Here is a 25,123-nt window from a genome sequence, read left to right on the forward strand (position 1 = left end):
GTAGAATAAAGTTAAATAATAGCCTGTGTTTATTTTCATGAATATATTATGAGGAGCTTAATATGTACACAAAAAGGCAACATTGATTTTATTTAATGTATAATTAGGTATTACTTTAGCATTATTGCTCTGCTAGTACTCTGGTCGTTTGATCATCTGCACACAACCTGTGGCTGTTCAAGATGGCGTTAGTTCCTTCTGTGTTTTTCAACAAAGTTTTTCTATCACACACAGGTAACCAATGTCTTTCTAGCAGAGGGGTAACTAGGCAGCGATAGGCAAAGAATGGCATACTAAGATCGGAAGTGTCACACCAGCAGGTTGAATAATCCTGCTTTATAGCATCTCATCAGAATGCCCTTGGACACTACACAAATCCACTCCCTGGATACATTTTGTATTCCTTGCGAAGAGCACAGCTGTACCCAAGAGCAACATAAAGAGACATCCCTGCATTTCCCCCATAGGGCGTTGTGCAAAGTCCACAACATCTGGGGGAGGGGAAACACAGTTTGCTTAATTCAGCATTAAGTGCTGGAGCATCAGAATAAAATGCAGAATGTCATTTATACATACATACATACATACATACAAAACTGGACTTAAATATGTTCCAAGTTGTACAACAACACTGCACAGGTTCAACATATCAATCTCTTCATCTAAAATAATAGATAACTGGTTTATCCTATGTGGCAATCTGTAGTACCTTTAAACCCAGGGGTATTAGAGACAGATTAAAGGGGTACCAGTGGGGTACTCATGTGCACTGCTCCGATTTGCTCTCTAGTGTGCAATGCTCCGATTGGCGCACTAGTGTGCATTGCTCTCATCTGCGCACTAGTGTGCACTGCTCTCTTCTGCGCACCAGTGTGCACTGCTCTCTTCTGCGCACTAGTGTGCACTGCTCTCTTCTGCGCACCAGTGTGCACTGCCCTCTTCTGCGCACCAGCGTGCAATGCTCTGTTCTGCGCACCAGTGTGCACTGCCCTCTTCTGCGCACCAGTGTGCAATGCTCTCTTCTGCGCACTAGTGTGCACTGCTCTCTTCTGCGCACCAGTGTGCACTGCTCTCTTCTGCGCACTAGTGTGCACTGCTCTCTTCTGCGCACCAGTGTGCACTGCCCTCTTCTGCGCACCAGTGTGCAATGCTCTGTTCTGCGCACCAGTGTGCACTGCCCTCTTCTGCGCACCAGTGTGCAATGCTCTCTTCTGCGCACCAGTGTGCACTGCCCTCTTCTGCGCACCAGTGTGCAATGCTCTGTTCTGCGCACCAGTGTGCACTGCCCTCTTCTGCGCACCAGTGTGCAATGCTCTCTTCTGCGCACTAGTGTGCACTGCTCTCTTCTGCGCACCAGTGTGCAATGCCCTCTTCTGCGCACCAGTGTGCAATGCTCTCTTCTGCGCACCAGTGTGCAATGCTCTCTTCTGCGCACCAGTGTGCAATGCTCTCGTCTGCGCACTAGTGTGCACTGCTCTCTTCTGCGCACCAGCGTGCAATGCTCTGTTCTGCGCACCAGCGTGCAATGCTCTGTTCTGCGCACCAGTGTGCAATGCTCTGTTCTGCGCACCAGTGTGCAATGCTCTGTTCTGCGCACCAGCATGCAATGCTCTCTTCTGCGCACTAGTGTGCAATGCTCTGTTCTGCGCACCAGCATGCAATGCTCTCTTCTGCGCACTAGTGTGCAATGCTCTCTTCTGCGCACCAGTGTGCAATGCTCTGTTCTGCGCACCAGTGTGCAATGCTCTGTTCTGCGCACCAGCATGCAATGCTCTCTTCTGCGCACTAGTGTGCAATGCTCTCTTCTGCGCACCAGTGTGCAATGCTCTCTTCTGCGCACCAGCGTGCAATGCTCTCTTCTGCGCACTAGCGTGCATGATGCCCAAAACACAGCGAGCAGGCATTTCGCGGTAAGACGTGTCTGTGCTCTCAATGTAAACAGCTTGTCTGGAGCTATGTTACGAAGCACCTGTGTCCTCCACAAGGAAAGCTGCCGCTAGCAGCAGTCAAACAAGGAATTCTTACACCGTACAAGGAAAGTACTGGAGCCCTGGGGACATTGATGCAAATTAGAAGGAATTCTGTTTCACACTGTGTACATTGCAGTGCCCTATTATGCAGGATGTCTGTGAACCTCAAAGAGGTCTGTGAGAGGAGCGCTGAGGAAAAACACCAACGAGTTCCTGAACATCATGGAACAGTACAGATCCTCTTCTCACATTTTCACCCAGCACCCTCTCTGGCACGCCGGCCTCATCTCAAAGTGTAATTGTACCCTACACCCCGCTGAGCCCGCCATACTCTTATTTATGAGAAAGCAGGCTATTAATTCACTAGGAACTGGTGACATAAATAAGATGTACTTACCTACTCTCCCGGGAGACTTCCCAATTTGGTGGAAACCCCTTGGACTCCCAGCAGAGTAGGAGAACCTCCGAATTCCACTTCACTAGGCTTTAATAACGCAAATAAATGCAAATTGCATCATCGTCTCCTAACCCCCTGCTGGGCAATGACGTGAATCAGGTAGTTGTACGGCAGGGGGGGTGGGGGGCATGAGGACTCAAATAGTGTTGTCACTCCGTACCTGTCTCTTGAAATTCAGCTTCTATTGTAGTGTTTTTCTTTAATGTAAGTTTGATTTTATTTTTCCTCTAGATGAAATTAATATACTGAGGACTACCAACCATCTGTTCTACAAAAGTATCATGACATCGCTCCTGTTTACAGACTGTCTAACACTGCTTGGGGTCAGTCTAGCAAAAATGTAAATAAAAAATATAGTTTGTCAATTTTCATCAAATTCTAAAAAACTTAACTTGTAATATAAATTTAGAAAGGAGCGACATCGTCTAGTTCGTCTGTGTGGTTATTTCAGCTGAATAGCAACTGAACTGTTTTGTTGGGAGAGAAGCGGTCTTCAAATACATATTCAGGAGCCAAATCCTGTTATGAAAATTATGTAATAATACATACTGCCAACATCTGAAAACCATTTACAAATACACTTTGTGGGGCAGGTTAACCTGGTCTTGTGTACAGACATACTTTATACAGACATAGGACACTACACCCCCAACATGACCTGACCGCTGGACATGATCATAATACAATTCTATTACACTCTATACAGACATAGGACACTACACCCCCAACATGACCTGACCACTGGACATGATCATAATACAATTCTATTACACTGTATACAGACATAGGACACTACACCCCCAACATGACCTGACCACTGGACATGATCATAATACAATTCTATTACACACTATACAGACATAGGACACTACACCTCCAACATGACCTGATCACTGGACATGATCATAATACAATTCTATTACACTGTATACAGACATAGGACACTACACCCCCAACATGACCTGACCACTGGACATGATCATAATACAATTCTATTACACTGTATACAGACATAGGACACTACACCCCCAACATGACCTGATCACTGGACATGATCATAATACAATTCTATTACACTGTATACAGACATAGGACACTACACCCCCAACATGACCTGACCACTGGACATGATCATAATACAATTCTATTACACTGTATACAGACATAGGACACTACACCCCCAACATGACCTGACCACTGGACATGATCATAATACAATTCTATTACACTGTATACAGACATAGGACACTACACCCCCAACATGACCTGATCACTGGACATGATCATAATACAATTCTATTACACACTATACAGACATAGGACACTACACCCCCAACATGACCTGATCACTGGACATGATCATAATACAATTCTATTACACTGTATACAGACATAGGACACTACACCCCCAACATGACCTGACCACTGGACATGATCATAATACAATTCTATTACACTGTATACAGACATAGGACACTACACCCCCAACATGACCTGACCACTGGACATGATCATAATACAATTATATTACACACTATACAGACATAGGACACTACACCCCCAACATGCCCTGACCACTGGACATGATCATAATACAATTATATTACACACTATACAGACATAGGACACTACACCCCCAACATGCCCTGACCACTGGACATGATCATAATACAATTCTATTACACTCTATACAGACATAGGACACGACACCCCCAACATGGCCTGACCACTGGACATGATCATAATACAATTCTATTACACTGTATACAGACATAGGACACTACACCCCCAACATGACCTGACCACTGGACATGATCATAATACAATTCTATTACACTGTATACAGACATAGGACACTACACCCCCAACATGACCTGATCACTGGACATGATCATAATACAATTCTATTACACACTATACAGACATAGGACACTACACCCCCAACATGACCTGATCACTGGACATGATCATAATACAATTCTATTACACTGTATACAGACATAGGACACTACACCCCCAACATGACCTGACCACTGGACATGATCATAATACAATTCTATTACACTGTATACAGACATAGGACACTACACCCCCAACATGACCTGACCACTGGACATGATCATAATACAATTATATTACACACTATACAGACATAGGACACTACACCCCCAACATGCCCTGACCACTGGACATGATCATAATACAATTATATTACACACTATACAGACATAGGACACTACACCCCCAACATGCCCTGACCACTGGACATGATCATAGTACAATTCTATTACACTCTATACAGACATAGGACACTACACCCCCAACATGACCTGACCACTGGACATGATCATAGTACAATTCTATTACACTCTATACAGACATAGGACACTACACCCCCAACATGACCTGATCACTGGACATGATCATAATACAATTCTATTACACTGTATACAGACATAGGACACTACACCCCCAACATGACCTGACCACTGGACATGATCATAATACAATTCTATTACACTGTATACAGACATAGGACACTACACCCCCAACATGACCTGACCACTGGACATGATCATAATACAATTCTATTACACTCTATACAGACATAGGACACTACACCCCCAACATAACCTGACCACTGGACATGATCATAATACAATTCTATTACACTCTATACAGACATAGGACACTACACCCCCAACATGACCTGACCACTGGACATGATCATAATACAATTCTATTACACTCTATACAGACATAGGACACTACACCCTTAACATGACCTGACCACTGGACATGATCATAATACAATTATATTACACACTATACAGACATAGGACACTACACCCCCAACATGACCTGATCACTGGACATGATCATAATACAATTCTATTACACTGTATACAGACATAGGACACTACACCCCCAACATGCCCTGACCACTGGACATGATCATAATACAATTATATTACACACTATACAGACATAGGACACTACCCCCCAACATGACCTGACCACTGGACATGATCATAATACAATTCTATTACACTCTATACAGACATAGGACACTACACCCCCAACATGGTGAGATTATACTGCTAAATTACAGTGATAAGAGATGTGTTACTGCTACTTGATAATAAATAAATAGGTCTCATAGTGACAATAAAGAACTATGGTAATATATATACTGTAGTATACTACACTGTGCTGATGACCGGGGCACCTAACCATGTCACAGTTGGTGCTGTACGAACGGATTTAGGTGCACTGCTGCCCTCCTCACATCGTGTTTACAAAAGTTGTTTATATTGTAATTATTCAGCATTTTAAATATTATACTTCATTTAATATTTCCTTATAAAGACAGGAGAATAAAATAATAAAGTAAAGACGGCATCCACTATAGAGAACAAAAGGACTTGTGCCATCAGACAGAGGCGGAAAATAGGGACATTGCCACATATTAGAAACATTGTCCCTAGAACTACTGGGCCTGGCACAGATTCTCAGGATGGATCAGACCCCGCTTGTCATATAGATTAGTATTGTGGCAGTTTATACACTTGGTCTCAGTAGATTTAGGGAGTGATCCCTGTGCCATGTGGGCGTGTCTGCTACGTGCTCTCTGAATCTACTGATGGTTTAGCAGAAGACACAGGTGTAAGCCTGTCTGCTCGTGCTGAGCTGATCTCCCTTCAGCGTTTTGGGTGTTTCCCTCCATTACTGTTACAAAGTGATTTATAGGAGAACCCACGGTGACTCCTTGACATATCCTACATTGCAAGGTGGTGAGGAGTCTCAGGCGGGCTGCCTGACACAGATCTCAGACAAACCAGTTCTAGGAGAAAAGCTATTTTCAGTCTTACATAATTACACTCCGAGGGAGACTTTTACACTCTGCATCGACATTTCACAGGGTAATCTCATACAGGCAAGGCCGGTACTCCCATGTCAGCGAGACTGCACTTCTTGTTGTCAGGGGAATGATACTGGCTTTACAGCTTTATTGTATTCTCTGTGTGGTGACATAAATGTCACACTAATGCAAAATGTCATCCTTACATCAGCTTCAGTACATTGCGCAGGGCTCCCGCTGACACATACTAGAAGGAATGAGTATTTTGACACTTATGTTTAGGCAGAAAAATAAGCACAGTAGTCATACTACAATTGTTTTCAAGTACCAGGCAGTCACGTGTGGACAGTCCTTTTCCTGATCTATCTTTTCTATTAAGACCTTTTGTCTGCACCACACATAGGGGACTATTTATCAAATGCAGAAATGACCTCTCTGCTGGAAAAACGGGTGTTCTCACAGGAGATCGGTAACCCCTGCCAGCAATGCTTATTTAAAAGGGATCTTGGGATGTTTATCACAAAAGAAAATGAATGAAAAAATACGACAAAAATTGGAAAAATGGATAAATGAGGGACACCAAGCAAATTGAAAGCAAGGGCTTCCTTACAGATGAGGCTCCTGTGTTCATTAATGAAAGAGGTGACTTAAGGAATGTTTTACAGACGCTTCAATGACCAATGGGCACATTTATCAAAATTCGCAAAATATTAAAAATAGTTTTCAATCCTTATCGCATTGTTAAGGATTGAACTATTTCTCATATTTATTAAAAAAGCAACAAAGGAACAGCAGTTCCGAAAAAGTGGAAAACATACATAACCTTCGTTCCCGAAGTAGTATGGTGTCACCGGGGCTCCTCTTCTCACTCCAGTGCGCATGCGCCAAGTGAACCCTCGGGCATGCGCACAGACATCTCTGCTCTCTCTCTGCAACTACATTTATTGTTAAATAGCGTTACTGAGCACTCCCCATACATTGTTATGGGGAGTGCTCAGTAAAACGATAGGAGATGCAAAGCAGCAGATATCTAGGATATATCTGCTGCAATGCTACTATCATAAATAGCAAATTAGTGTTTTTACAGGGGGGAAACCTTTGATAAATCGGCCCCCAAGAGAGCTTGATTTGCTAATCTTTCACGAGCATCGGTATCTATGGGTTACAGTGCATAATCCTTTCATCTCTCGTGTTTGTGGGTTCCGTGGAGCAATGAGCGCAGACAATGGACTACCTAACTATGGAGAAAGGGGATATGGTCATATGAATCATTCTTTACCATGACAAATGGATGAGTGCACATGTGGCGCCAACATAAAGACCTCTACAGCTCTGGACGCGGATTTCCAACACCATCATCCATCAACCAGTCATCAATCCATCCAACAACCTGGCATCAGCCGACCCCGAGAACCAGGCATCAGCCAACCCGACAACTAGGCATCAGCCGACCCGACAGCCAGGCATGGGTCGGTTGAGTGATTTTCTTGTGGAAGAATGATTCTGTATTCCTCCTGCAGAATTCCAGATATTTGTAGTGTTTCACTTCAAAGAGGTTACCCTCAAATTACATTTTTGTGCAGTTTGTGACTTTGTGTTTAGTTTGCAGGGCTTTGATAAAACCTTTTCTAAAATAGAAGGAAATACCTGCACTCCTAAAGCAAAAAAAGATTAGAGCTCTCTGCCAAGCAACATCCCCAAGGAACGTTCCCACACGCAGCTGAATATAAACATATTTTCTAGTTGACGGAGATATAAAGAGGTGCTCAGAATTCTGAAAGGCCATTGAAGGATCAGCACAGAGGATCAGACATGCTCCAGTAGAATCACCGCTTTAAAAGTGCAGCCTGGGCTGGTGAAGGAGGGGACCACTCTTGGGTTACTGCAGTTCACACCGCACGTGCCATAAGTAGCATACACACCAACACACACATGCAGAATCAGGGGGGGGGGGGGGGATCCCTTAAGATCCCTTAAGAAGGTCTGCTATTGTTTTACTGCCCCCCACCAAACATTGAGAGTCTGGAGATTGAATGCAAAAGGTTAATGGGGCACAGAACGGATCACTTGACCCACCAGTAGCCCTTTCATTGGATTTAACTCTATATTCCGCTGCACCGTGGGATGTAATGCTGCGATACAGACAGGCAGATCTGTGCTATTCCACAGCAGTGCATAGGAGAGCACACGCGACTACATAAACTAATGTAAAGAAGAAATATGACCCTGTTTTGTAGCAGTTAGGTTAAAGGTAAAAGGGGCAAATTAGCATTTATCTACAATAGTAATATTTATCACCCTGAACAGGCATGGGAAAACCAATGCTTATCTAACGCTAGATACAGGTTATAAAGGGCCTCTCCACCTTCTGACGACTTTTACTATTACAGTACTTTATCGTTCTGCCTCTTCACTGTACACTTCAAAGTATTTGTATCTTGTGGCCCTTGGGTACGACACAAAGTCAGAGTTGATCTAACCCTTAATGTGGCCGGTAACACTGACCTGGGAGATCTCTAGGTGACCCCTGTTCTGTGTGTAGGTCGACTGACTACAAATCTTTTGCAAGCAGAGTATGTTCTCTCCTTATGGCAGCCTGCAAGGTCAGGGCCACAACAGAGATATTGGGATCAATGTACAAGGAACCAGATAAGGAGTGTATATACACTATATATTGTATAATAGAGCTTGAGCAATGTCAATATTGAGGACTAGGAGGTGACTACCAACTTTCCACACAATGGTATGATGACAGACAACCCGGACTCTACATTAACAAGAAGAAAGTATAGCCGACACTTTGTATAAATATCATCTGACATAGTATTTACACCTCTACCACATGGGACATGTAAACACGAGTCTGTGAACAGAATGCGGTCTTATCACACGGACTGTATCACGCTAAGGAAATTATACCATGTAGTGTGTGCAAATGGTTACTGCAGCCACAGCAGCTACCTGCTGAAGTTCATCTAACTTTCTTATGCATGACTTACATATAAAAAGGTGCTGTTTTTGTGACACTCTGCTATGAAGTGTCAATTTATCAAAGAGTGATAAGCCCTAAATCCCGCGAATATTAGAATATGCACAAAATTTAGCCCTGCTTCCTATTACGCTACTTAGTCACTAAGACTTTCATCAGCCAATGGGTAGCCATCACCAGGGGCCGACTGCAAAAAATACTTTTCTGCTAAAATAAAGCATTTTTTTATTTTGTTTGTATTTTTTAAATAATTTTATTTATCTAATTTTTACATTTTTTGTTTTATTTTTTATTTTTTAAATTAAACAATTTAAAAAATGTAAAAGAAAAATAAATTCTAATCTGGAACTGGAGGCCCAGGGCAAGAGAAATAATCACTGATTGTATGAAGACGCATCTGAATGACACACAACAAAGCTAAAAAGAAAACACAATCATTTTTTATAAGAAGTTTGGGGAGGGCATTTACAAGCAAATAAATTAAAGTCATCTGTAAGCTCGTCCCTCTTTTAAGGGCAGAGGGGACCCTGCAGAATACACACATGTGTAAAAACCCTTTTAAGGAGCCTTGCTGGCTTGCTATTGTCTGTTAAAACACCCCGAAAATCCATTCGGCTTTACCTACTGGGAGGTGATCGATACCGGAATTTTGGTATTTCTCCACCAAAAGCAACGGATTTATTTTTCTCTTTTTGTTATTGTCAAATTTCAAAATATTTTTTTAAAAATCCCCTGCTATGGATCATGTCTACGTGAAAAGGGTCATTCATGCAATATTCAGAAAATTTAAAAAACGAAAGTATACATTTATAATTTATATTAAACAAAACTTGTTCATGAAATGATAAAACTAACATTGTGTTGTATCCCTATCAGGACAGCACGGGTACCATACTCAGGAGAACCTCACCACAAGTCGCCCCTGCAGTCTTATGAGCCTTCAGAATATGACTATAAACCTATGTAGATGGAGGTGCCAAGGCCAATTATTGGGCAAGGTGAGTCTGCAACCTCAAACTAGACCAGTTTACTCTCAGTCTCCAGACTGTGCTCTTTGAAGCACCATAGAACTGCTAGTTGATAGGGGTAGATTGTTAATGTTCAAAAGGTGGACGTGAAAAAGAAGTCTACTTATAAGTCAGGTATATTTGCTATTGATTCAGTCTTTTTTATTTTTCTGAACAGATGTTATAGAGAGTTTGAGCAGTGTTTTTGGATGATCTGCATTACCTTCCTCTTGTATCGGTGGATGTCCCCGATAGAGTTGGTTAAGCTGTTGGGCCCTAGTAACATCCGCGTGCTACGGGGCCACTCGGCGCTGACCAGGTGGTGCTCCCCCATTAGGATTTTCCTGACGTTGTCAGCTCCTGTCACCCTGATCAGGGGGCGACCCAGCAAGTGGGTTTTGAAAACATTTCCATATTTCTCTCTCCGAGATGACTGGAAACCTGAACCCTGCAGGAGAAACAGAGAAGCAATTCATTCATTAGGATAGAAAAAAAAAAAACAACTAAAATAACAAATAAAATTTGCCCAGGAGTGTAGTTGGGCTCCAAGAATAAATGTTTGACCCCCGTTTCTGGAAGAGAACTACTGATATCAGCAGCCAGTCTGCAGCTCAGCGGGAGATGTCACCCTCCAACTGTCACCATGAAATCCTTATCACCGGGGCTGTGGCTTTAAGGAGATGACCAGAGGCAGCAAATATTTATTGGTACCAGAGCTAACGATTCACATTCTGATTTTTAGAGGAAAAGACACAATAGAACACGGATAAAAGGTGTTGTTGCCCATAGCAACTGCTCAAATTCTGTCTCTCTTTGTCTAGTGCAGATTAGAAAATGAAAGATAACAAAAACATTTGACCGCTTGCTACGGGGAACACCAGCTTTTTCAGTTGCACCATAAATGTACCCCCAATTGGGTCCAAAATGAGCTAGATTCATTGTACACCAACCATTTTATAGAATGAGGCTTTCCCGGCTATTTGCTAGTGATTCTCTCTAATATCAATAAGATTAACAAGCGCAGATGTGATTTGATGCTAAATGTTCAATGATTTCCACAGACCTGCAAATCCCAAGGGGAAATCAATCTCTAAAACACAATTACCCCCCCTTAGATGTGTCCCGATATATATATGTCCCGCTTCCATTCTTGGAATGGCCAGCACCTATAGAGCAAGGTATAGCCTAAGAACAATGACACAATAGTTATCAGAGAAGCCCCTAGAGGGGGCTGTAGAGCTGTGCATAAAGTGTGAAACAACTCGGACAGATGCATGCGGGGTCCGCTGCCAAGAGATGTGAGGATAATCTACCACCTGAATGACCTGACTGTTTTCTGTGCAGTCTACTCGCTCCGCTTATGTCCCATCAACTGCAAGTATATTTCACTCCGAGAAGGGAGTATTTGTGTGTTGTGTCTGAGCACTGTCATTATTGTACCCTGAAATTATTAATTATAAACTAGGTGTCTCTTGTGGCCAATAATCACGGTGTAAATTATATTCAGCTGCTGCGCGGTTACGCGGTGAAGGATACGTTATTACGCACTAAAAGTTTAGTAAGGGTGAACTTAAAACTTTTCTTAAGCTGTAGTTGATTTTACTTACGCTACACAATTAAAAAAAACCAAGGTTATTTTAGGCGTGAAAATTCTGCAGTCGTGGGTGAACGGGACAAATCATGAATCGAAATCTCCTGAGTTATCACCAAAAACCAACATTTGACAAACCTACACTATTTCCCCATCCCCTGGCAGGCAGGAGGTGGGGGCAACATCCTTAGCTCCTCCCTCTGAAGAGCTAAGGATGTTGCCCCCATCCCCTGCTTGCCAAGGTAAGAAGCGGCTTCTGGGGGGAGGTTGCGCCATTTCTGAGTGAGGCTGGGGGGACCGCCTAGCGCTCTGTTTACCGTTAGAATTACAATTAAATAAGATTGTTTTCATTTCTATGTAAAATGAATGGTAATTAGTGTGTGGCATCGCATTGGGAACAACGTAAATATAACAGAGAATGTTTTTTGAAAATTTCACAGATTACAAACAGGGCACATTTTGTAAGTTCCATGAAACTTTTTAAAGTTTTCTGGAGCTTTTAGAACTGTTCCCCAAAGTACTAGAAACTGTCTCAAGAGATTATTATTTTTATTCTGCTCTAATAACTATACTCAGATAAAGTCACATTAAATCTGCATCATAGTTATAATGCCTAATATTCACCAGGCTCCTAAAGACACACTGGCTGCACGGACTTCTGCCAGGGAGTGCCCGGGGGCAGGCAGACGGAGAGATGTGGCAGTATTGTGCCCAGCGTTGATGACTGGTTCCAGCTGGCCCCATGCAGATACAGAGAGGATGGTGTAATTAGTCTAGGTGTTTGGCTGCATCGGGTCTCGACATGGAGAAACAGATGTGTCTGGTTCAGCAGACTGGCAGGCGGAATAGTGAAAGGTGCATTGTCTGGGGTCACAGACGGAGCTACAGTAAGGGTGTAAAAGGTCACAGAGGAGAAATCCAGATGATTGCAAGATTTTCCTCAGAACTCAACGCTGGTTTCTGCCTCAATTAATGTTCAGCAGCGGAAACATAGCCTACAGCTCCTTAACTGCGCTCTGAGCGGACGGCGGCTCTTTAAAGTCACTGTAAGGAAATTTCGGCCTAAAACGATGGAAAATGTCCCTTTGCGGCTATGAGACCTGACCCACGAAACGGCATCTACTGCGTCACTTAATACACAAACATACGGAGAGGTTTTTCCAGCGAGAGAGATCTCTAAACCGTATAACAAGATTCTGAATCAAGTTTTAAATATACTTGCCTACTCGCTAGGAATGTCTGGGAGCCGCCTGAATTATAGGCAACCCTCACAGATCCCACTTTTCTAACTGCGCACTGATGCAGGCAAGTATGGCTTTAAAAGCTAATTCATATCATGCCGATTACTTACTAGTAAGGTGATAATGAGCAGAAACTTATAGGAAGCAAACATTGAGCAAACAGAGAACGCAACATTTGATGTTTCCTTCACACACTACCCCCCATCCGCCCCGTCATACCCCGCTATTAGGCTTGGAGAGTGTAGAAGATTAGTCCACATGTAGCCGAGGTTTCTGACAGATGGAAGAAGTTTGAATAACTCAGTTTCAGGCAGAACGTCGAAAGCCACAACAAAATAGTGGTGCCCCAATTTTTTAGTTTTTTTTCATTATCAGAAGAATTGTATTTTTTTATGACCTGGGAGCAGGGTTGTAAAGCATGGCAGCAGCCAGGAACGATTGAACGCTATTGTGTTTTTCTAGCCTTAAAACGCGGTGTGGAAACTGAACGGCCGGAGTAGTGATATGACCTATTGAAGGGGAGATACTCCGTTCCTGCCACACCAGCTCCGAAGACTCTGCGCGCAGATAAAACGCAGCGTTCAATTGTTCCTATCCACCCAAACACTAGGGGGCCTATTTATCAAAGTTTTCCCCCGTTTTAAATCCCCAAAAACAACAGTTTTCGGGGATTAACCGCTAAATAGCTATGTATCATTGTAGCATCACAGCAGATATCTCAGATATCTGCTGCTTTGCATCTCTTATCATTTTTCTGAGCACTGCCCATAACAGTGTATGGGGAGTGCTCAGTAACGCTATGTACCAATGACCGGAACTAAATTTTCAATCATGTTAATGTTCGCCAGAGTACATTAACATAACTAAAAACTTTCACTGCTGACAGCTCTGTTCCGAAGAGCAGAGCTGCACAGCGCATGCGTGGAGGGATCATGTGATCCCTCCCTGTCACATGACTCACCTTCTTGCAGCCCAGGATCTCTGTGCGCATGCCTGAGGTTTTCGGTCGGCGCATGCGCACAGAGATTACAAGGAGGAAACATCATTGCAGTCAGCATCGCGTGGGAGGAGAAGAGAAGAGGCAGTGAAAGGTGAGTGTTGCACTTCACAGGAACAGCAGTTTTTCGGACCTGCTATTCGTGTGAAGCTATTTTAATAACTGTGAAAGTTAGTTCAATCCTTAGCAATGTGAGGAGGATTGAAAACGATCATATTTGCCGATGCGTCTTAAATAGGCCCCTAGGTAAGAGGACAACCACTTGGCAGGTGAACAATCATCACATACGCTTGCTCCACCTCTTTAAAATGGGATTTCTGGATATACGATTGACTAATAGACGACTAGGCTTATATTTTACAGATCTATAACCAACACAAACTCGTACCAACAAATAGCAGTTAACATAATATAAATATATCTACGTAAAACGGCTCTGCGGCATTTAGAAAGAAAGAAAACATAATACTCCAGGGTCCCGCAGCAAACAAAAACGTGGTTGTGAAGTTTCAGAGTTCAGGTGACCGTATTTCTGATCTACGTAAATATAATTAAAGTAGTTTTTGTGCCATTAATAAAGAGATATTTGTACAACATTTCCACTGCAGTACAAAGACCACCTTTATGTGGTAGGAGCTGCGACTGGAGTCCAATTTGTATTTTTAGCCTTGAACTGTTTTTGGATGGAGCCTGTGGAAAAAGGAATACCCTTTCTCGAACCTCTGAAAAAAAAATATCTGATAGATAAATTTCACTTTAAAAATATGTTGCTGGGTTTTTTTTTTCTTTTTGTTTTTTAACAGAGGATTTGTGTTAACCTCCTGGACGTTTCAGATTGGTCGGATTTAGTGAGCGGATGGAGCGCGACCATATTTCAGGCTCCAGAGAGAATCCTGCTTGATACCATTCTCTACAGCGCCACCTAGAGAACATTTTATTTAAAAAAAACAAAGTGCTCTCTTAAATAGCAAGAATGTAAAGAAATGTTGCAATCTTGGAGGGAACAAAAAAGTTGCAACACGGAAGCAGAAATAAACACTTTGCAGTTGGAATATAAATTTATAGTAGATAGCAACAATCTTGCAAATCAGATTGCATCACCCGCACCTTCATTTTTAATCTGGATCTTCACAAACAGCATAAAATTAAGCAGAAACCTCTGACAAACTTTCATTTATTCTGTTCGGAGCATCAACGGTTCTCAACACTCAGGATGGGTGCAAGCCTCGATGGGCAGCCTAGTTGGCCCACATCTCCCTATGCCGTTGTGTTTCCACCTCAACTGCTTCTTACCTTAGCATGAGGGCGGTGGGATCTGGGGATGTGGGGCCTGGCTGTGATATCATGGCCAAGCTAAATACTGCTAACCGCTTCTCCTCCATGTCAACCACCGGCGCTCTGTGTATCAGCATTAAAGCAACAGATGAATGCATCATATCAATCAATTAGTGTTTTAGGTGCCCCCTAACGATTGGCACCACAGGCAACCGCCTAGGTGTGCCCAATGGTAGTAACGGCGCCATCACTACTGCCTTCCGTCTGTTCTACCATAGAAGTTACCAGCCCAACCTATGAATGAGACAGTGCCATCCTTGGCTCAAATCCCAAGAGATTTTTGAAATGTCTAAAATAAAACATTTCAATAGCACTGCAAACATTGTAGATCTAAAGACTGTACTATTCTGTTCCTTCTGTCCACATATAACGGAGGTCATAAAAAGCAAAAGGGGCAATTAATCCGACCCAGAAATGAACTTCGTTTAGCATTTTAATTGGCAATTGCCTCAGTCCAATAGGTGGAACCTACTCGGTTACTATTACTGTAACTAAACACGATCTATAGACCCCGAATAGAAGAGATGAAGGTGACACCTATTGGTTGTAAAGAATACTGCAACTCCAACCACCACCACATGAATTAATGTGTACACAGAACTGACTTGATGAAGTAACTCTCAATAATGAGAGTCCCAGGTGTGTGTCCAGCAGGGGGCGCACTACATCAAAGGTAAAATTCAGTTTTGTCGACGTTCTGTTCTGTAACATTTAGTGGATTCCCAGGCTGACTTCTCCCTTCATGATCACCTGTCCTGAGCAAGGATACAGGGATGGTAATAAAATAGAAGTATTTCAGCCCAGGTAACTGGTGGACCTTATAACGTTACGGCTGGTCTTGATGAAATGAATGCTGGCATTATTTTGGGGGAATCGTGTACTGATTTTAAGTTGTGCAAATCTGTACTGGGACATTAAAAGATGAAAGTCCCTGCTAAATTCTGCATCACCCCATCCAGCTCCGATCTGCAGCATTGTGAAGCTATATCAGGTACTAGCATATGAAGTATCCCAGGGGGCACAACCTCCAAGTGGCAGCGCTGGACTAGAGTGCCATCTCCTGTAACTTAGCAGTGAATGGGGGGAGGGGGTGGGGTACAGACGGTGTTCTCTGTACAAATGACATCATGGTGCAGACAAGGTTCCTGGATAGGATTACCACTCCACAATGAGCTGTCACACAGAAGCCACACAGAACTCCCGCAAGATTTCTTGCAATGTTGTATCCACAACCCATTAGTGACGCAATCTGAGAGTCTGGGGGGGATGCATTGCGTCAGACGCAGGTACATAGAGTCTCGGTCATATATAAAGGGGGTCACAGACGGGGGAGCACAGGAAAGAGGGGCAGCTTTGTTTGTAAATGTCTTTAGTTGTCTATATATCTGCGATTAACCCTTCCTCTACTGATAAAGGGTTACGTTCATAAACAACATATAGCTGCAACCTACTCTAATCCCCTCTGGAGAGACCCGCTGTCACCCTAAAGAACCACACAAAAAAGAGGCACTTTCAATGGGAGCAACACCTGTTCCCAAAATACCCCAAACATCTTATCAATCACTCGCAAATTATCCATAGAGAATAATAAGTGATCCTTGTATGAGGGGTATATTAATACTGGAAGGGTTAAGGACCACCAGTCGTACATAATACTAAATATATTACTAAAGTTGAGGTTCCCAGTGCTGCCAGGGGAGAAGGGGTTAACGTTTAATGAAACTATGCAGAGAGGGGGGGGGGGGGGGGTCCACCCTGGGAATCACCGAGTTACAATATATCCCGTTGCTGTATTATGGAGGTTATTACCTGCCCCAGGCTGTGCTTAACCCTCTCGGTGCCGCTAGTTTGGAGCGCGTTGGGTAGGGGATAGGAGGATGTGTGAATCACAAGAGTGACACAGAACGACACCCGGATATAACAGGTAGAACAGATTCAACAACATTCTCATGTTTACAGCGACAAAGCTGAAGTTTTCCAATACACCCCAAATTCGACTGTAAGCTCCTTGGGCCACTGACATCACCGTCTGTCTGCTCTGCCCTTGCACCGACCTCTCAGTATGGCATTGCGCCCTGTAGTGTATCTTTATTCCTGTAAAGCTGACTCAGTGCTATTTATAACTTAAATATTCCACAGCGCTGAAATACTCTGCACATAGGTGAGAATATGACATCATTCCCCGGCCCCACGCCGGCTCCAGTCCGTGGAGATCTGTACACTGCAGATACTGGAGCAGATCCTACTCCATCCAGGAACACATCTCTCACATTCATTCTGCAGCTCATCAGGGGTTAAATCCGAGGTATCCTCCTCAGTCTGTGCAATGTCTGGGTGATCCCTACTTTCCATCCCTCCACCACAGCCCCTAATGCCTCTAACCTGCAGTCCCCACACTGACACCAGCTCACTGGGCGTTAAAGGGGCGATGCCACAGTCACTGGCCCGGGGACCCACCAGACTGGCGAAACTGAGCAGCTTTGTAAATAGGAGCGGAACGTCCGCCTGGTAACCCCCTCACTACCAGCACCCAACAAACCACGCGTACTACAACACTGCCAGTATGAATCTCATGGGATGTGACTAACCCGCAGAGCTTGCAATCAACCGCTTTGGAATCCTTATGCAACATAGTCTCCATAAAACCCTCCAAAGCTTTAACCCAGCTTTAATAGTCTTTAACCCAGAAACAAATCTGGAACTATCTATAGATCTCCATCATGATGTAAGATAACATGGAAAGATGAAACAGAGAGAGAGAGAGATAGGAGATCGATAGGTATGAAGTAGATACGAGAGATACATAGATTTATATATATATATATATATATATATATATATATATATATATATATATATATATATATATATATATATATATATATATGAGCGAGAGGGACAGATAGATATGAGATCAGTATGAGATAGATGGATATTAGATAGACGGTCAGATATTTAGATATTTCATTGGTAGATAGACAGACATGAGACAGAGAGATAGATGAGACGGATATTGGATAGATATAGATGTTAGATAGATAGACGGCTAAATATGAGATCTGAGACAGATATTAGATAGATAGGAGATCAATATGAGATAGATAGATAGATATGAGATATGAGACAGATATTAGATAGATAGATAGATAGGATACAGATGATAGATAGATAGATAGATAGATAGATAGATAGATAGATAGATAAATGGATATGAGATACAAGACAGATATTAGATAGATAGGATACAGATGATAGATAGATAGATAGATGGATATGAGATACGAGACAGATAATAGATAGATAGATATGAGACGGATATTGGATGGATAAATAGATATTAGATGGATAGATATATTAGATAGATGGATAGATAGACAGATAGATAGATAGATATGAGACGGATATTGGATGGATAGATAGATAGATATTAGATGGATAGATATATTAGATAGATGGATAGACAGATAGATATGAGACGGATATTGGATGGATAAATAGATATTAGATGGATAGATATATAGATAGATATATTAGATAGATAGATAGACAGATAGATATGAGATACGAGACAGATATTAGATGGATAGATGTAACTAATGCACACAGTAAATGGATACAACTAGGAAACTCCCCCTGTTATGTGTAAATAAGGATATATTTACTCCCTAGTGAAACACGTGGTTCATTCATAGTTGAACAGAGACTTTTCTACACTGCAGGATACTGGATAGAAGTACCACAGACACACACAGAGTACACAGGTAACTGTGACATACAACTACACACATGGTACTAGACCCGATGTGTGTGATATATATTATGCGGAGCAGAGCCAACAGAACACGGGGCAGGGGGTATTAGGGTAATACAGCAGACTGAAGAGTAACAGGGACATTCGGATATATACAATACACGGTGACAGTTGCAGGTTACACAGAGCGCTGTTACTGACAGTACACGAGTGATTGTGTCATGAGTGATAGTCCACAGTGACGTACAATCAGCAAACAGTAACAGTGAGTACACAGGGTTAATAATGACAGGTACAAAAATAGAGGACACAGTTCTCTTAGTAGTGACAGGCTGACAATACACGGGGTAATAGTGTCACCAGTGACAGACAGTCCACGGGGTAATAGTGTCACCAGTGACAGACTGACAATAAACGGGGTAATAGTGTCACCAGTGACAGACAGCACAGGTAATAGTGTCACCAGTGACGGACAACACACGGGGTAATAGTGTCACCAGTGACAGACAGTCCACCGGGTAAAAGTGTCACCAGTGACAGACAGTCCACGGGGTAATAGTGTCACAAGTGACAGACAGCACACGGGGTAATACAGTCACCAGTGACAGACAGTCCACGGGGTAATAGAGTCACCAGTGACAGACAGTCCACGGGGTAATAGAGTCACCAGTGACAGACAGTCCACGGGGTAATAGAGTCACCAGTGACAGACAGTCCACAGGGTAATAGAATCACCACCAGTGACAGACAACACACGGGGTAATAGTGTCACCAGTGACAGACAGTCCACGGGGTAATAGAGTCACCAATGACAGACAGTCCACAGGGTAATAGAATCACCACCAGTGACAGACAGTCCACGGGGTAATAGTGTCACCAGTGACAGACAACAAACGAGTTAAAAGTGTCACCAGTGACAGACAACGCACGGGGTAATAGAGTCACCAGTGACAGACAGTCCACGGGGTAATAGTGTCACCAGTGACAGACAACAAACGGGTTAAAAGTGTCACCAGTGACAGACAACACATGGGGTAAGGTAATAGAGTCACCAGTGACAGACAACACATGGGGTAATAGAGTCACCAGTGACAGACAGTCCACGGGGTAATAGTGTCACCAGTGACAGACAGTCCACCGGATAATAATGTCACCAGTGACAGACAGTCCACAGGGTAATAGAATCACCACCAGTGACAGACAACACACGGGTTAATAGTTCACCAGTGACCGACAGCACAGGTAATAGTGTCACCAGTAACAGACAGCACACGGGGTAATAGTGTTACCACTGACAGCACATGGGGTAATAGTGTCACTACTGACAGACAGCACAGGTAATAGTGTCACCAGTGACAGACAGCACAGGTAATAGAGTCACCAGTGACAGTCCACGGGGTAATAGTGTCACCAGTGACAGACAGTCCACGGGGTAATAGTGTCACCAGTGACAGAGAGTCCACGGGGTAATAGTGTCACCAGTGACAGACAATACACGGGGTAATAGTGTCACCAGTGACAGACAATACACGGGATAATAGTGTCAACAGTGACATAAAATTCTAAGTTATAGAGTATACAATGTAGTAGTGTTAAAGGTGACAGTGAGTACACGGGGTAATAGTGACAGTAGTATAAACATAAGGTTCTAGGGTTACATTGCGACAGTATAAACATTAGGGGTAATAGTGTTACATTGGGTAATACCAGTGACAGTGATAACACGGGCTAGTAGCAGGGACAGTAAGGGTAACAGTGGTACACGGGGTAACACCAGGGACAGTGATGGTACTAGTGGCACACGGGGTAACACCAGGGGCAGACAGGGTACCAGTGGCACACGGGGTAACACCAGGGGCAGACAGGGTACCAGTGGCACACGGGGTAACACCAGGGGCAGTCAGGGTAACACCAGGGGCAGTCAGGGTACCACTGGCACACGGGGTAACACCAGGGGCAGTCAGGGTAACACGGGCACACGGGGTAACACATGGGGCAGATAGGGGCACACCAGGGGCAGTCAGGGTAACAGGGGCACACAGTTCTCTCCTACCTGCAGGATCCAGTGGAAGGTCTCCCCCACCAGGGGGAATCCCATGGAGCCCTTGGGGATGGGCAGCTTGCAGCTCTTGTCCCGGGTGGCCGCCCAGCGCAGCTGCCACAGCTGCTGGGACACGGCGAGGAGAAGGGCCACGGACACCAGGCAGGCGGCGAGGGTGGCCAGGGCAGACACCAGGTCAAAGCTCTCAAACAGCATGGCGGGCGGGGAGGAGGGAGACGGCCGGGGCCAAGCTCAGCACCTGGGGAGGGAGAACTCCGAGTCACTCATCTCATACAGTACAGCAGTGTGAGCTCCAGGTACCGGGCTGCTGCCCTTTATATAGAGGCGGGGAGGCTGCGGGCAGGAGGCCAGGTACTCCCCCCACTGCACAGGCTGGAGGCGGGGTGGCTGCGGCTGTGGAGGAGGATCTGTGCGCTACTACTACTGTTACCGCTACTGCTGCTGTACTGTGCACTACTACTGCACTCTATATACTAGTACTACTGCACTCTGTATAGTAGTACTGCACTCTGTATACTACTACTACTGCACTCTGTATACTACTACTACTACTACTGCACTCTGTATACTACTACTACTGCACTCTATATACTAGTACTACTGCACTCTGTATAGTAGTACTGCACTCTGTATACTAGTACTGCACTCTGTATACTACTACTACTGCACTCTGTATACTACTACTACTGCACTCTATATACTAGTACTACTGCACTCTGTATAGTAGTACTGCACTCTGTATACTAGTACTGCACTCTGTATACTACTACTACTGCACTCTGTATACTAGTACTGCACTCTGTATACTACTACTACTGCACTCTGTATACTAGTACTGCACTCTGTATACTACTACTACTGCACTCTGTATACTACTACTACTGCACTCTGTATGCTAGTACTGCACTCTGTATACTACTACTACTACTGCACTCTGTATACTACTACTACTGCACTCTGTATACTAGTACTACACTCTGTATACTACTACTACTACTGCACTCTGTATACTACTACTACTGCACTCTGTATACTAGTACTACTGCACTCTATATACTACTACTGCACTCTATATACAACTACTACTGCACTCTGTATACTACTACTACTGCTGTACTGTGCACTACTACTGCACTCTGTGCACTACTACTACTACTGCACTCTGTATACTACTACTACTACGACTGCACTCTGTATACTAGTACTGCACTCTGTATACTAGTACTACTGCACTCTGTATACTACTACTACTACTGCACTCTGTATACTAGTACTACTGCACTCTGTATACTACTACTGCACTCTGTATACTACTACTACTGCACTCTGTATACTAGTACTACTGAACTCTGTATACTACTACTGCACTCTGTATACTACTACTGCACTCTGTATACTACTACTACTGCACTCTGTATACTAGTACTACTGCACTCTGTATACTACTACTACTACTGTACTCTGTATACTACTACTGCACTCTGTATACTAGTACTACTGCACTCTGTATACTACTACTGCACTCTGTATACTACTACTACTGCACTCTGTATACTAGTACTACTGCACTCTGTATACTACTACTGCACTCTGTATACTACTACTGCACCCTGTATACTACTACTGCACTCTGTATACTACTACTGCACTCTGTATACTACTACTACTACTACTGCACTCTGTATACTAGTACTACTGCACTCTGTACACTACTACTACTGCTGTACTGTGCACTACTACTACTGCACTCTGTATACTACTACTGAACACCGTATACTACTACTACTGCACTCTGTATACTACTACTGAACTCTGTATACTACTACTACTGCACTCTGTATACTACTGCTACTGCATTCTGTATACTACTACTGCACTCTATATACTACTGCTACTGCACTCTGTATACCAGTACTACTACTGCACTCTGTATACTACTACTACTGCTGCTGTACTGTGCACTACTACTGCACTCTGTGCACTACTACTACTGCACTCTGTATACTACTACTATTGCACTCTGTATACTACTACTGCACTCTGTATACTACTACTGCACTCTGTATACTACTACTACTGCACTCTGTATACTAGTACTACTGCACTCTGTACACTACTACTACTGCTGTACTGTGCACTACTACTGCACTCTGTGCACTACTACTGCACTCTGTATATTATTACTACTACTACTACTGCACTCTGTATACTACTACTACTACTGCACTCTGTATACTAGTACTACTGCACTCTGTATACTACTACTGCACTCTATATACTACTGCTACTGCACTCTGTATACTAGTACTACTACTGCACTCTTTATACTACTACTACTGCTGTACTGTGCACTACTACTAAACTTTGTGCACTACTACTACTACTGCACTCTGTATACTACTACTACTACTACTACTACTACTACTACTACTGCACTCTGTATACTACTACTGCACTCTGTATACTAGTATTGCTGCACTCTATATACTAGTACTACTGCACTCTGTATACTACTACTGCACTCTATATACTAGTACTACTGCACTCTGTATACTACTTTTACTGCACTCTGTACACTACTACTACTGCTGTACTGTGCACTACTACTGCACTCTGTGCACTACTGCTACTGCACTCTGTACACTATTACTGCACTCTGTATACTACTACTAATGCACTCTGTGCACTACTACTACTACTACTGCACTCTGTATACTACTACTACTACTGCACTCTGTGCACTACTGCTACTGCACTCTGTACACTATTACTGCACTCTGTATACTACTACTACTACTACTGCACTCTGTATACTACTACTACTACTGCACTCTGTGCACTACTACTACTGCACTCTGTACACTATTACTGCACTCTGTATACTAGTACTACTGCACTCTATATACTAGTACTACTGTACTCTGTATACTACTAGTACTGCACTCTGTATACTAGTACTACTGCACTCTGTACACTACTACTACTGCTGTACTGTGCACTACTACTGCACTATGTACACTACTACTAATGCACTCTGTATACTACTACTACTGCACTCTGTATACTACTTTTACTGCACTCTGTACACTACTACTACTGCTGTACTGTGCACTACTACTGCACTCTGTGCACTACTGCTACTGCACTCTGTACACTATTACTGCACTCTGTATACTACTACTAATGCACTCTGTGCACTACTACTACTACTACTGCACTCTGTATACTACTACTACTACTGCACTCTGTGCACTACTGCTACTGCACTCTGTACACTATTACTGCACTCTGTATACTACTACTACTACTACTGCACTCTGTATACTACTACTACTACTGCACTCTGTGCACTACTACTACTGCACTCTGTACACTATTACTGCACTCTGTATACTAGTACTACTGCACTCTATATACTAGTACTACTGTACTCTGTATACTACTAGTACTGCACTCTGTATACTAGTACTACTGCACTCTGTACACTACTACTACTGCTGTACTGTGCACTACTACTGCACTATGTACACTACTACTAATGCACTCTGTATACTACTACTACTGCACTCTGTATACTACTACTGCACTCTGTATACTACTACTACTGCACTCTGTACACTACTACTACTACTACTACTGCTGTACTGTGCACTACTACTGCACTCTGTGCACTACTGCACTGTATACACTACTACTACTGCTGCGCTCAGCACTACTGCCGCACTCTGCACTACTACTGCACTGTATACTACTACTACTGCACTCTGCACTACTACTGCACTCGTGCACTACTGCACTCTGCACTACTACTGCACGCTGTGCACTACTGCTACTGCACTCTATACACTACTACTGCTGCTG

General features: G+C 43.3%; 1 protein-coding gene and 1 long non-coding RNA gene across 3 annotated transcripts in view; one reads left to right on the top strand and one right to left on the bottom strand.

Moving 5' to 3' along the window:
- The window catches only part of LOC142104341 (uncharacterized), a 128,651-nt gene that overhangs the window by 30,952 nt on the left and 72,576 nt on the right, over positions 1-25,123 (top strand). The window contains exon 2 of the long non-coding RNA XR_012679563.1: positions 10,155-10,276. This is a non-coding gene — a long non-coding RNA (uncharacterized LOC142104341). The remainder of the gene's footprint in view (positions 1-10,154; positions 10,277-25,123) is intronic.
- The window catches only part of CYP26B1 (cytochrome P450 family 26 subfamily B member 1), a 65,124-nt gene that overhangs the window by 7,973 nt on the left and 32,028 nt on the right, over positions 1-25,123 (bottom strand). Inside the window, exons 2-3 of one of the 2 annotated variants that reach the window (XM_075188875.1) lie at positions 21,254-21,500; positions 10,509-10,733 (exon numbers count right to left, since the gene is read on the bottom strand). In XM_075188875.1, coding sequence (XP_075044976.1) covers positions 10,509-10,733; positions 21,254-21,457 — 429 coding nt within the window. In that variant the 5' untranslated portion in view covers positions 21,458-21,500. Of the gene's footprint in view, positions 1-10,508; positions 10,734-21,253; positions 21,562-25,123 lie in introns of those variants that run through there. The other variant, XM_075188803.1, reaches the window with a different exon arrangement.

This window comes from Mixophyes fleayi, chromosome 1 (assembly GCF_038048845.1).
Source record: "Mixophyes fleayi isolate aMixFle1 chromosome 1, aMixFle1.hap1, whole genome shotgun sequence".
Taxonomy (NCBI): Eukaryota; Metazoa; Chordata; class Amphibia; order Anura; family Limnodynastidae; genus Mixophyes; species Mixophyes fleayi.